The sequence below is a fragment of the Coenobita brevimanus genome, chromosome 60 (assembly GCF_032717465.1).
Source record: "Coenobita brevimanus isolate Jiangsu-jjx chromosome 60, ASM3271746v2, whole genome shotgun sequence".
Lineage (NCBI taxonomy): Eukaryota > Metazoa > Arthropoda > Malacostraca > Decapoda > Coenobitidae > Coenobita > Coenobita brevimanus.
The window spans coordinates 24351413-24366540 of record NC_137013.1 but is presented as its reverse complement, the minus strand read 5'-3'; the positions used below and the strand labels follow the sequence as shown (position 1 = coordinate 24366540).

The 15128-nt window shown below is 40.0% G+C and overlaps 1 protein-coding gene across 2 annotated transcripts in view; it reads right to left on the bottom strand.

Moving 5' to 3' along the window:
- The window catches only part of LOC145403014 (uncharacterized), a 373086-nt gene extending 360548 nt beyond the window's left edge, over positions 1-12538 (bottom strand). Inside the window, exons 1-3 of one of the 2 annotated variants that reach the window (XM_080274843.1) lie at positions 12443-12532; positions 11930-12082; positions 8811-8963 (exon numbers count right to left, since the gene is read on the bottom strand). In XM_080274843.1, coding sequence (XP_080130969.1) covers positions 8811-8963; positions 11930-12082; positions 12443-12506 — 370 coding nt within the window. In that variant the 5' untranslated portion in view covers positions 12507-12532. Of the gene's footprint in view, positions 1-8810; positions 8964-11929; positions 12083-12442 lie in introns of both variants that reach the window. The other variant, XR_013897920.1, reaches the window with a different exon arrangement.
- Positions 12539-15128: the final 2590 nt, after the last annotated feature.

Here is a 15128-nt window from a genome sequence, read left to right as displayed (position 1 = left end):
CCTCTCAACTCCATCCCTCCACCTCATCCTCGGTCTACCCCTCCCTCTTCCTCCCTCCACCTCACCTACATACACCCTCTTAGTCAGTCTTTCGTTCTCCGTTCTCTCCACATGTCCAAACCACCTCAGTGTATTTCTCCTAATCTTATCAACCACATCCACATCCACCCCACAACGTTCCTTCACTTCTTCATTCGTCAACCTGTCCCTCCATGTCACTCCACATGCTCCTCTCAAGTAACTCATTTCCACTGCTCTCACTCTTGACTTGTTCCCCTCTTGCAAGGTCCACGCCTCGCTTCCATACGTCGGGGTAGGGATCACAATACTATCATGCAGTGACTTCTTAACTTCCATACTCACCTCCCTATTTCTCATCACTGCATTCAGTGAACCAACAACCTTCCTTCCCTGCTGTACCTTTTCACGCACTTCATCCCCCAAAGTTCCATCCTTACTCATCACACTACCCAAGTACTTGAATGCACTCACACTCTCCATATCCTCACCATCCAACCTCACTGTACATTCTGTGACTTCATTTCTCTCAAACACCATAACTTTACTTTTGTTTACAATAACTTTCAGCTTCCTCCTCCTACGCACTGTCCCAAATTCATTCACCAAACCTTGCAACTCCCATTCTTCTTCACTCAACAATACTGTATCATCAGCAAACAGCAACACCGGAAGCTTCCAAATCTTACCCTCATTCATTAGAGCCACCCCTACATCCACTGCCCTACCCTGCACCTCCTTTACAACCCCATCCATGTATATATTAAACAGCCATGGAGACATCACACAACCCTGTATCAGTCCCACATTGAGATAAAAAAAATTTACTCAGCTCACCATCCACTTGCACCATAGCCCTAGCTCCTTCGTACATACTCTTCACAGCATTCAACAATATCCCATCCATTCCATACATTCTTAATACCTTCCACATACCTTGCCTATCTATTCTGTCATAAGCTTTTTCCAAGTCCATGAAGGCAGCATAAACTTTCTTTCCCTTCTCTAGATACTTCTTCACTAAACATCTTAGAACAAATATCTGATCTTCACACCCTTTTCCCTTCCTAAATCCCTCTTGTTCTTCTCCAACTAGCTCCTCTATCATATGCCTACCCCTATCAATGAGTATTCTACCATATATTTTACCAGTCACACTAAGAAGGCAAATACCCCTATGGTTACCACATACTTCTCTCTTCCCTTTTCCTTTGTATAAAGGAACAATTATACCTGATTTCCAGTCCTCTGGAACCCTTTCCTCATTCCAAGCCAATCTACACAACTTCCATATCCATCCCACAACAATCTCACCTCTATACCTCAGCATTTCACCACACACTCCATCAATTCCTGGGGCCTTCCCCAGCTTGATCTTCTTCATTGCTTCCACTACTTCCGTCCTACTGATCTCTTCCTCCCTCCTCTCATCTCTCCTTCTCCCAGCCATTCCCCAACCACTTATACTTGCACTGCTGTCACTCTCTACATTCAACAAATCCTCAAAGTGCTCCTTCCATCTCCTCAATTTTTCTCTCTTCTCCACCAACAATTTATTATTCCTATCTTTCACTCCACTACTATTTCCCCTTTCACACTGCCTTACTTTCTTTACCTCCTTCCAAAACAATTTCTTACGCTCCCTCCATTTCACACTAAAATTCCTCCCAAACTCTTCATCCACTTTCTTCTTACTCTCCTTCACCAGTCTCTTCACCTCCCTTCTCCTACTCACATATACCACTCTCTCATCTTCTCTCCTACCTCTACTCGCTAACCATTCACTATATGCCTTCTTCTTTTGTTCCACAGCTCGTTTCACCTCATCATTCCACCATGCTGTCCCTTGCACACCCTTGCATCTCCTCTTCATTCCACAAACCACCTCACAAGCTGCGCCTATCTCTTCCGTGAATATCTTACACATGTCTTTCACCCCTTCCATCTGCTCTAGCTCATACCTTCCCAATCATTCTTCCACTATGCTCTTATACTCTGCCATTTTCTCACTATCTTGCAAATTCTCCACTCTTCTCACAGGAGCTGTTTCCTCCTGTTTTCCCCTTCGTCTCCTCAACCATTTTCTTTGCAGCTTCACCTTGGCCATCACTAAGTGATGGTCTGAGACTCCATTCCCCCACCCTCTCCACACTCTTGAATCCAACACTTGTCTTCTTATTCGCTCATCCACACACACGTAGTCTATCATTGCCTTTCGTTCAACAAGTTCACCATCCATTCTCCTCATTACTCTCCATGTATACCGGTGGATCATCTTATGTCGAAAGTAGGTGTTGGCTATTGCCAACCCCTTACCAGCACAGATGTTCACCAAAGCACTACCATTCCCATCTACGTCAGCTGGCACACCCCACTGACCAACCACTCCATCCACTCATACATTCCCAACTTTGCCATTCATGTCCCCAATCAAAAGCACTCTCTCACTCCTCTCAAATTTGTCCATACATGCTTCTACTCTCGCCCAAAACTCATCTTTCACTCTTGGCACTCGGTTCTCTGTCGGAGCATACACACACACAATCGCCCACGCTTGTATACCTACTTTCATCCTCACCCATACAATCCTTGCACCCACTGTTCCATACTCTCTTATATTCTCCTTCCACTTCTTGCTTATCATCAGACATACTCTCTCTCTTGCCCACTCATTCTCATTAACTCCCACACATATACCTAAACCATATTCCCATTCTCTCACCCTTTCACCTTTCCATTTAGTTTCAGTCAATCCACATCCACTCTTGCATCCTCAAGCACCTGAACATCTCTCTCTCTTTCACTTCATCATTCACTCCTCTCACGTTCCATGTTCCCACCCTCAGAATGTCCTTTGTCCGTTCCTTAGTCGTTAATGTATTGTCCGTCCTGGTCCGAGGCGCCTTATTCGCTTTTTTAGTTAGTTCTTTTTACGGGGTGGGGCACTAACCCACCACCAACCCTTTTAGTCGCCTCGTACGACAAGCAGGGATACTGGGGGAGTATTCTTGAAACCCCCCTACCCCCAGGGGAATGTGTACACTATTTTCTTTTGTGAAAACACTGTGCAAGGAGCCGTTTAGTGTTGTTGCCATTGTTCGGTTGTCATGAATAAGGTCATTTACGAGTTTAAGAGAGAGCTTATGCTATCTTTTACTATTTCTTTTTCCTTACATAATGAAAGATTCTCTTGGGAGTTGACTTCAGGAGAAATGTTTGCCTCATTGTCTCGTTTAGTGGTCCAGATGATTTTTGTGCGTTGCTGCTGCAATTCAAAATATTTGGTACCGATGTCGTGATTTGCCGTACGTTTATTCCCCCCCCCCTCTCTCTCTCTCTCTCTCTCTCTCTCTCTCTCTCTCTCTCTCTCTCTCTCTCTCGCAGCCGACGATTTCTTCAATACTCTTCTACATAAGAGCTGTTTTAGTAGTGCATTTATTATTATTTATTTTTCTTTTTCGAGAAAATCTCTGTGTATTTCTTTCCTTCGATAGACATGAATCTGTTAGTGAATATTTTAAACATTTCTTCGACATTGTCCACTTGCAATAACTTAACCCAGTTTGTGCTGGGAATATCGTTTCTCACATTATCGATGTCAGCTTTTTTTTTCAAGTTAGGAACTGAGAGGCTATTTATCTTGTCTTACAGTTTATGTTAATATCAATGGTGATTATATAATAGTCGCTGGTATTAAAGTTTTCACCAACAACATGCAAATGTATTACATCACTCTCTTATTAAAACAAGGCCTTGTATACGTATCGGTGTATATGAGGTGTAATCAAAAAGTGTCAAACCATTTTTTTTTTCCCTCGTAAAGCAACAGGAATGGGGGAATGCGATTCAGTGGGGGGACATCTTGAATCATTGTGCGCATTATCGAATATGTTCAGCGCTGCCGCCCAGCCCAGTCACTGCCGAGCAGCGTGTGTTTGAGGACGTGTTCATTTGACTGGTTGCAGTTTCATTTTGTGCTAATAAGAATCCGCACTCCATCAAGGAGATATTAGCTGATGATGAGTCTTGGGTGCATGCATATGACCCAACGGGATCACCATGGCCAAAGACGACATGGCAGATTCGGAGCAAAGTGAAGCTCATGCTGACATTTTTTTTTTTTTCGACTCCCAGTGAGCTGTCCATTACAATACTCTCCAGAAAAATACTAAATGCCAACGCTTACGGAATGCAGTGCATCGCAAGAGACGAGAACTGTGGAAGGCGGAGGACTGGCAGTGCCACTACGACAAAAGTGTAGACAGGTGGCCTACAGTACTATGGACCCAGGTTAAAGCAGACTTTACTGTTCTACCAAAGGACCTGCCGACGTGTCGTCAGCATACCCCGGTTAATACCAATACACCAGTCCTGTTTGTGACAACATGTATTCAGTATGGACGGTGGTTGTTAGCGTCGTAGTGGTGACATGTGGAGGTGTATGGTAAGTACGAGAACTACCGAGCCTTAGGAACAGAGTGAAGTGTATGACCAGAGTCGGAGACATATATATATATATATATATATATATATATATAAAATGCTCCATCCCAAAATGCTCCATCCCATTCATCCCATCTCATGCGGGATATTTAGGCCAAACACAATATCACACAGGTCTGGCAGGCTCCCTACTCTCCTGACATGACTCCGGCCGACTTTTGGCCGTATCCTACACTGAAGATCCCGATGTAGGGTTCTAGATTTTATTACAGAAATAAGATAAAGACAACGGCAACAAAGATATTTAGACATCTTAAAAACTGCCTTTATAAAATATTTCCAGCAATGGAAGGACCGCATGGCTCAGTGCGTTGAGTCCCAAGGGGCATACTTTGAAGAGGCTTAAAGTCTGAACTCAGTAAGTAAGCTTTTCTCTCACGAGCTGAAGGACAGGTACTTATCGATCAGACTCGTATTCACTGCCTGACTTAAAAATGCATTGTTTACTACGTCAAAGAATCTGGTGCCTTCTTTGCCTGCACAAGAATATTTCCAGTCAATACTTGGATCATTAAATTCCTCTAAAATAACGCTGTCCTTGTTTTCTATGACCTTCGTTATATATAAGCTTGGTCTTTCCTCATCTGACTTAGGTAATCATCAAACAGCACTGAAAAAATGAAGCTTGCTACTCTTTGTGAATATTTCGACATACAAGGAACGGCAAGTTTCAACATTCAGTTTACTAATCTGTATTACATTTATGTGGTTTTTAATATATACTAGAAGTTCCGTCTGGTTTTGTGCAGTCACGATTTCTTAAACATTTTCTATTTTTCTAGCGATATTTCCCTATTCAGGTACTCGTCACAAAGGTTTAATCATGACACTGTAATCATAATTATGTTGATATTTGCTGCATTTGGACAAGTAATGAATAGTCTCGTTAGCATATGAATAATATTCATAATACGGTTTGATGTAGTAGGGCAGTGAGACACTAAAAGTAACATTTATTTAATCATATAAAACCTCAGTAGATTTTGCAGCATTCCTACAAATCACTGATGTGAAGTCTCCTTCCTCCCTAGTAATACCTTGACTGTCTACCTGTACCTGAGGTGAGGTCAAATCTACCTAAGCCTGGTGGTTTGACCTGAACACACTTACTGTACCACCATTAGCTTCAGGGATTGGATTGTTAATAGCTGTGCCATTAACTGTCCCTCTTCCCACCTCTCTATCACAATCAGAAGCATCCCCAACACTGTTATTTAGAACCATACCAAAACTACCTTTTCCTACCTTCTCGAGGTGAAGGTCGCCTACACCATACAAGCTCCTGTTATGACTAAAATTCTCCTAAACAACAAAAAACATCACACCCTCCTTCTACACAGGTATTTGGCCTACTACTGACTTCTGTCATTCTACTAAGGATCACAGAACCAACGTCAAATCTTGGTAACAGAATACAGACAACGAACTTCGTGTGCTTTTCCTTGAACTTTCTATTAAGGATTATATACTTCCTAAGTATCTCCTCTGACCTGCATCAAGTTGCAATATTAGTTCCTATCACCGTAAGAAAGAACTAGTTCTCTGAGGTGTTGCCGACTCAGACATCAACTCAGCTACATCCTGAATAATACACCCAGAAAAGTAAACGCTCTCCTCCTAGAACCTTATCATAAAATTCTTTCTTATGCCTATGCAATGAATCCCTGACAAGTATGAGGCTAGGATCATCTTCTATAACCTGAAACCTGTTGCTAATAGCTACACTTCTATCACTGTTACTTCATCACTGAATCTTCCCTTGACTGGCTGGAAGCCATCGGAATAAATTAGCCAAGTTGCAAACTTAGCCAGTCTAGTTTCTAAGTTACCTAAACTGCCTAATACTTTTGCTTCCACTTCCTCTGCGTACACTAAATCAGGACTCCAATTCCAGTCCCATATTCACAGCCTTTTAACCTGTCACTGAACAAGTCAAATGCCTCACTGTTTTCCCTGATTTCTAAATTAAGCCTTCTCGCTAAATCGCAATATATACAAAACGCATACTCACTTACTTTTTTCACCATATAGTCTTTTATAAACTTCTTAGAACACAATCAACAGGAGAATCATTGGGCAGAAGCCAGTCTGAGGGCGTCTTGAAAAGAGCTCCAAAAGTACAAGGTATGCCTTCGCCTGATCTGGTCAGAGCTCTGACTGACAAGTCATAACGAACCTTAACCAAATGGTGGAGGAGAATCGGGAGGAAAATATGATAAAAAGATGAACTGGATTTAGGAGCGTTGAGGGAGATATGATTAGGATTGTGCAGAAAAAAAGAGAAGAGTGTAAGCGACACAGTGGAGAGGAACAGATGTGTTGTTAAAACTGAAAATGTTGAAAAAGACCTAAAAGAGAACCACACTCGAATGAAGAGGAGACGGAAAGAGCTAGAGAAACAGAGGAGGATAAATAATGATGGGAGACCATGGGAGCAAGTGATCGACTGCGTAAGAATAATGGGTCAGTACAAAAAAAGTGAGAGGAGGCTGATGAGAGTAAAATGTAACAGGGAAATAAATGCAAAGGAAATGCTGAAGGCCTCCTGGAGACCGAACACTAAAGAAAGATGTACAGTTAGACAATTATAAGGCGCCACCTAAACAAGGAGGAAGGAGAAAATCCGGTCATGACTGGAAGAGGTCAACTACAAAATTTAAAAAATACGAAATATAGGATGGAGAAAGGAACATTTTCGCGGAAAATGACCAACATGAAAGTTAGAAAGTGTTATACAAATGCATGGAAGCAAGAGGAAATAAGAGGGATGAAAGTGGAAAAGCAACGAAGAAAAAGGTAATGTGGGTTGAGTTAAAAATCTTAAAGATTAGGCTCACTACGTGATTGCTCAGTAATGTGTATGGGCTGAGAGGCAAGAAGATGGAATTTAAAGATTATATTTCAAAAACAAGTCCGGAATTATATGCTAAAGTAAAGCCAAAGTGAACACTGACATCGATATGAACTCGGTAAATTAGAAGGATTACAGTTTGTGGACGAAGATAGGGAAGGAAACTTTGGAGACTTAATAGCTATGGCTGATTTAATATATATATATATATATATATATATATATATATATATATAATGTGAGAACAAACTTTGGCAGTACTAAGGCTACTAAGGCAGAGGGACTGGGAGTAAAGATACAAGAATAACGCCGTGAAAAATTAAATACAAATGACATAAACATTTCACCAAACAAGAACATGGAAGAGAGGACGAGAGGATTCAGTTGATAAGTGAGTTCCTATGTTAAAAGAAAAAAAATCTGTTCCGGAGACTGAATGGTGCTGACTGCAGTCTGCAACTGTAGAAGTAGTACTGTAGTTTTACTTGTAGCCCAGGGTTCAGGTGAAACATGAGCCGGTGGACTGCAGCTGGAAATTGCTATCCCTCTAAATCTCACCATCCTCCCTTTGTGGGATAGGGAAATCGTTGAAGGACGTTCGTATAACCAGGGAGGTCAATCACCCAGTTATAACGGTGCTACCACGTGAAGGTGCCATAGAATAATTGGAAAGGAAAGAAAGTACGAATCAGAAGAGTCCTGGCAATATAAACAGATATATTTGGTGGGAGAAAATGTGATAACATGTTGAAGAAATTAGGGTACGATGAACTTGACATTGTACTTTATAATAACGAAAGATCCCTGTGATATACACAATATGAAGTACCAGTGTCCATCAGAAAGAGGAAAAGAGGGGCACTTGATCAATGAAATGAAGGTGTTATTGCGAAATATGGGAGGGAGTACACGAACATAATAGATTTACCTGTGACTGAGCAGACTTTTACTCCCTCGGGCAGTTTTTTTTAAACAGGGTGCCATGGCGCTCTGGTGTGTCACTGACAATGCTCAGGGACGCCGGGAGATTGTTACTATGGTAACATTCCCTTGGCTTCATTGCATTCAGCAACATCACAAATATTTTGATTGATATTTATTGTATAATCAACCAGTAAAGAACGTACAAAATGATATTCGGGTGTAATGTGAGGAAGATGTATTATTATGATATCTGCAAAGCCACTCAGAATACGACGCATATCCTTACCCTTAGGCTGCCTCCACACTGCCTGTATTGTTGTCGTGGAAGACTTAGTGCTGTATTTTCACTGACAGCGCACACTGTGTATTAAACGTTTATACATCTTGTATGCAACTTATACCTCCTTATTATCGACATATTCCCATCAGGAACATACAAGGATATATTACCACGCGTTACCATAATTCCTAAATCAACAATAATACGTCCAAAAGTGTCAGAAAATGTCCTTACCTTTACACTCTCCGCGATAGGCGAGTGTGATGGATGGGTCTTGGCACTGAGCAATACCCAGGAAGCACCTGTTGCTGTAGGTCACACCGTCGCTGCCACACACGGGTTTGTGTAGCTTAGGGCACTTTTTAGGACACTTCTTTTGGGGGTTAGCTGAGAAAAAAAAAATATATCAAGAAAAGTATATTGCCTAGATCAGTTGAAAAAATAATTTTTGGAGTAAAGAATTTCTTTGAATTAAACTGTACCACATTAAAGAAGTAAAAAAAGAAAAAATGAACTGCCAGTAATCAGAACAGTATATATGTTGCTATCGTACTGAAGTATTTTAATTAAGTACATTGTAATGTTTGCTGTATTATCCAAATGCCATACAGTGAGATAAGAATACGCCGTTTTCATTAGGCAAGAAAAGTCACAGGACATGAGGTGCTACTTCGGGCAAAGACATCAGGGAAAAAAATATAATTGTCCACTTATTTTAATAACAAATAACAAAAAAGGAAGATTTAAGTTATCTAAACTGCCTAAAACTTTTGCTTCCAAAAATCTCCGCGTACAATGCATCAGGACTCCAATTCCAGCCCCATATTCACAACTTTTTAACGTGTCACTTAACAAGTCAACTGCCTCACTGTTTTCCCTGATTTCTAAATTAAGCCTTCTCGCTAACTCGCAAAATAAACAAAACTCATACTCACTTACTTCTTTCACCATAAAGTTTTTTTTATAAACTTCTTAGAACACAATCAGCAAGAGAATCATTGGGCAGAAGCCAGTCTGAGGGTGTCTCGAAAAGAGCTCCAAAAGTACCAGGTATGCCTTCGCCTGACCTGGTCAGAGCTCTGACTGACAAGTCCTAACGAATCTTAACCAAATGGTGGAGGAGAATCGGGAAGAAAATATGATAAAAAGATGATGTGGATTAAGGAACTTTGAGAGAGATGCGATTAAAACTGAGCAGAAGAAAGAGAAGGGTGTGAGAAACATAATGGAGAGGAACAGATGTGTTGTTATAATTGAATATGTTGAAAAAAGACCCATGAGGGAACCAAACCCGAATGAAGAGATCGAAAGAGAAATACACAGAGGAGGACAAATAATGATGGGAGACCATGGGAGCAAGTGATTGATTGCGTAAGAATAATGGGTCAGTATAAGAAAGGTGAGAGGAGGCTGATGAGAGTAAAATGTAAGAGAGATATAAATGCAAAGGAAATGCTGAAGGCATTCTGGAGACCAAATACAAAAGAGAAATGTACAGTTAGACAATTATAAGACGCTACCTAAACAAGGAGGAAGGAGAAAATCCAATCATGACTGGATGAGGTCAACCACAAAATTTAAAAATTACGAAATATAGGGTGGAAAAAGGAACATTTTCGCGGAAAATGATCAACATGAAAGTTAGAAAGTGTTATACAAATGCATGGAAGCACGAGGAAATAAGAGGGATGAAAGTGGAAAAGCAACGAAGAAAAAGGTAATGGGTTGAGTTACAAATCTTAAAGATTATGTCTACTATGTGACTGTTCAGTAATGTGTATGGGCTGATAGCCAAGAAGATGGAATTTAATGATTACATTTAAAAAAGAAGTCAGGAATTACATGTTAAAGCCAAAGTGAACATTGACATCGTTACGAACGCGGTAAGTTAGAAGGAATACAGTTTGTGGAGGAAAATAGGGAAGGAACTTTGGAGACTTAATGGCTATGACTGATTTATATAATATATATATATATATATATATATATATATATATATATATATATATATATATATATATATATATATATATATATATATATATATATATATATATATATATATATATATATATATATATATATATATATATATATATATATATATATATATATATATATATATATATATATATATATATGTATAAAGGAGAATAATTTTTGGCAGTTCCAAGGCAGAAGGACTGGGAGTGAAGGTACAAGAATAACGCCGTGAAAAATTAAATATAATTGATATAAACATATAAAACAAGAACATGGATGACGGACGAGTGTGAACAGTCGATAAGAGAGGTCCTATGTGTGTAAAAAAAAAAAAAAAAAAAAAAAAAAAAACTACCGGAGAAACAATGGTGTTTACTACAGACTGCAAATGCAGAAGGAGCAATACTGTAGTTTTAATTGTAGCCCAGGGTTCATGTGAAACATGAGCCGGTGGACTGCAGCTGGAAATTGCTATCCCTCTAAATCTCACCATCCTCCCTTCGTGGGATAGGGAAATCGTTGAAGGACGTTCGTATAACCAGGGAGGTCAATCACCTAGTTATAACGGTGCTACCACGTGAAGGTGCCATAGAATAATTGAAAAGGAAAGAAAGTACGAATCAGAAGAGTCGTGGCAATATAAACAGATATATTTGGTGGGAGAAAATGTGATAACATGTTAAAGAAATTAGGGTACGATGAACTTGACATTGTACTTTATAATAACGAAAGATCCCTGTGATATACACAATATGAAGTACCAGTGTCCATCAGAAAGAGGAAAAGAGGGGCACTTGATCAATGAAATGAAGGTGTTATTGCGAAATATGGGAGGGAGTACACGAACATAATAGATTTACCTGTGACTGAGCAGACTTTTACTCCCTCGGGCAGTGTTTTTTAAACAGGGTGCCATGGCGCTCTGGTGTGTCACTGACAATGCTCAGGGACGCCGGGAGATTGTTACTATGGTAACATTCCCTTGGCTTCATTGCATTCAGCAACATCACAAATATTTTGATTGATATTTATTGTATAATCAAGCAGTAAAGAACGTACAAAATGATATTCGGGTGTAATGTGAGGAAGATGTATTATTATGATATCTGCAAAGCCACTCAGAATACGACGCATATCCTTACCCTTAGGCTGCCTCCACACTGCCTGGATTGTTGTCGTGGGAGACTTAGTGCTGTATTTTCACTGACCGCGCACACTGTGTATTAAACGTTTATACATCTTGTATGCAACTTATACCTCCTTATTATCGACATATTCCCATCAGGAACATACAAGGATATATTACCACACGTTACCATAATTCCTAAGTCAACAATAATACATCAAAAAGTGTCATAAATTGTCCTTACTTTTACACTCTCCATGGTAGGCGAGTCTGATGGATGGGTCGTGGCACTGAGCAATACCCAGGAAGCAACTGTTGCTGTAGGTCACACCGTCGCTGCCACACACGGGGTCGTGCACCAGGATGCACACTTCAGGACAGTTGTTTTGGGGGTGAACTGAGGAAAAAATAATAATTACACTGAAAAATAAATTACCTGAATTAGCCGATAATAGTAATAATATTTGGAACGAAGAATTTCTTTGAATGAAATCGTACTCCATAAATGAGGTAAAGAACTGTCTACCAGTAATCAGAACGGTATATATGTTGCTATCGTACTGAAGTATTTTAATCAAGCACAGTGTAATATTCACTGTATTATCCAAATGCCGTACAGTGAGGTAAGAACACGCTGTTTTCATTAGACAAGAAAAGTCACAGGACATGACGGGCTACTTTGAGCAAATACTTTAGGGAAAAAATATAATAAACTTATCTTAATAACAAATAACAAAAAAGGAAGGTTATCGCCTACCTACATCCACCGCCAAGATCACCATCATCACCACCAAGAGACACAGTCTTCGCTGCACCATCATCACTGATACCTGGTCTCCACAGCACGATATCCTATGCAAAGTAAATTGGATTTAAAAAAAAAAAAGGCAATTACAGCGGTATGAACTATGTTCTGCCAAAGTCATTATGTCTTGAAATAGTAAAGAATCTAGTTTCGAACATACGTGTCCCGAACTACCTCAAACAAGGTACTCAGGATAATCCTTCTGAAACGTATCAGCTCACAGGGGCTGGGCCAAGGCCACCGAGAAACACAGGCCTGTGCTATTCTGGGGGTTGACCTGATGACGTGGACAAAGGGAGTGTTACCTGAGTGTCCTGATTCCTGTCCTCACTACCTCCCTCAGTGTGATGTATGGTGAGGTCGGGGTCAGAGCACCTTGTTTTCCATGCAAATTTTCCCTTCTGATACTGTGTACAGTGATTCAGACATCGTTATTTATCAGCACAAGGGATGCCTAACACATGTGCTGTCCCTAATTGCAAGGAAAATTACAGCTCAGGACCCAGAGTGCACGTGTTTTCCTTCCCCAAGGATGAGGAACTTTCCAGAAAGTGAGTATGAGCAATTAAGAGGGATGGATACACACCAAGCAGGGTTTTCTCGGTGGCCTTGGCTGGACAACTACAGTGACTTCACAAACACTGTCTTACGGCCGTAGTCAATGCTGTCCTGTTCATCCTGTTATCTCTCTCTCTCTCTCTCTCTCTCTCTCTCTCTCTCTCTCTCTCTCTCTCTCTCATTTTAGAGCAACAGAATGATCAAGAATATGCAGGGTGTTACAGCACAGCTCCAAAATTTTGTTTTTTTTTCGATTACTATTAAAGGTATAGTGGATCTATTCACACAGTTGAATAGCTTTTGAAAAAAAAATGTTATTTAAGTGGAATTTTCTTTTAAAAAAAGAAAAGAAGAGAAGAATCGCCATCATATTGCAGAAAAAAACAAGTTGCCCCAAGCTGAGCATCAAAACCGATTTTTTTTTTTTTCTTTTTTTGAGACTTAGAAAGAAGGCAGATGTATGCACACTACTGGAAAGCTTATGAAGATGTAGCCGGTGTAGCATACCACTACATACTTATGTAGCCATATTAACCCCTACCTGGCACATCCCTAGACACTATGGCATCCTATATGAGGCCCTTAGGACCACGGGAGCACAACCCCCCCCCCCCGGCTTTTGTTTTTGTTTTTGTTTTTTTGTTTTCGCTTCGACAATCATTTGAAACAATCACTCTTGCCTCACGATTCTCTTGGATTTCTTCTATGATATGTTCATTATATATGATGAGACCAGATATGTTGACATTGTATATCTCGAGTTTCAAAAAGCACTTGATAAAGTTTCCTATAAAAGATTACTCCAGACATTGAATGCGCATGCGTTCAGAGAGAATGTGCTCGGGTGGATCGATATTTGGCTTAAAGAATGTAAACAGAAGGTCGTAATTAATGGTAAAGAATCGGACTGGAAAGATGTTACTAGTGGTGTGCCACAGGGCTCAGTAATGGGTCCTACTCTGTTCTTAAAAAACATAAATTATATAGATGAAGGTTTAATTTGTAAAATAACCAAATTTGCTGATGATACTAAAATTGGTAACAGAGCAGATACATCTTTACAGAGGCAGGCAATGCAAAGTGACCTCGATCGACTGTTTAATTGGGCCCAAACCTGGCAGATAGACTTTAATATTACTATATGCAAAGTGCTAAATACTGGCAACAGAAATGAAAAAGCCAGTTTCACCACGAATAACTCTCAACTAGATAATGTGAGTCTTGAAAAAGACTTAGGAATTATTATAACAAATGATCTTAAACCATGCAAACAGTGTACCAAGGCTGTTAAGAAAGCCAACAAATTAATTGAATTCATTGGTAGAGCGTTCGAAAACAAATCCAATATTATCCTCACCTTATAGAAGTCTCTAGTTCGCCCACATTTAGAGTATTGTGTCCAGTTCTGGTTACCTTATTACTATAACGATATAGGGAAACTTGAAAGAGTACAACGTCAGGTAACCAAAATGATACCTAGCTTGAGAAACAAACCATACGAGGAGCGTTTAGAAGCCCTGAATCTCTTCACCCTAACTAAACGCAGATTATGAGGAGATTTAATTCAAGTATTTAAAATATTCAAACGGCACGATAACATGGCTGTTGATAGATACTTCACAGTTGATCACTCGAATTATACTAAAGGCAATGGGCACAAAATAATTGGCAAACGATTCCAGTCGCACGAAGCTAAGCATTTCTTCTTTACCAGAGTTGTTAAATATATGGAACAAATTTCCCTCCAGTGTAGTAAATTGCGATACAGTACTAACCTTCAAAGGTCTCTTAGATAGGCTAAGTATCTATCGTCTAACCCCCAGCTTAATATGTTTACCCCAGAATAAAACACTCGAGTATATATAAACTTTTTTTATTTTTCTCACAGCCCGGATCAATTTATTAAAAGTCCAGACTAGGATATGCACAGATAGCCCTGAGTTAACGGTCACAACTCTCACTTTCGACCTGTGATGGGCTGTGGATCACTGAGGGTCCCTGTTAGTGAAGTGACCACCATCGGGATCTTTTTTTTTTTTTTTATGTACCAGGGATCATTGCTTCAGGAGGAAACTTGTGT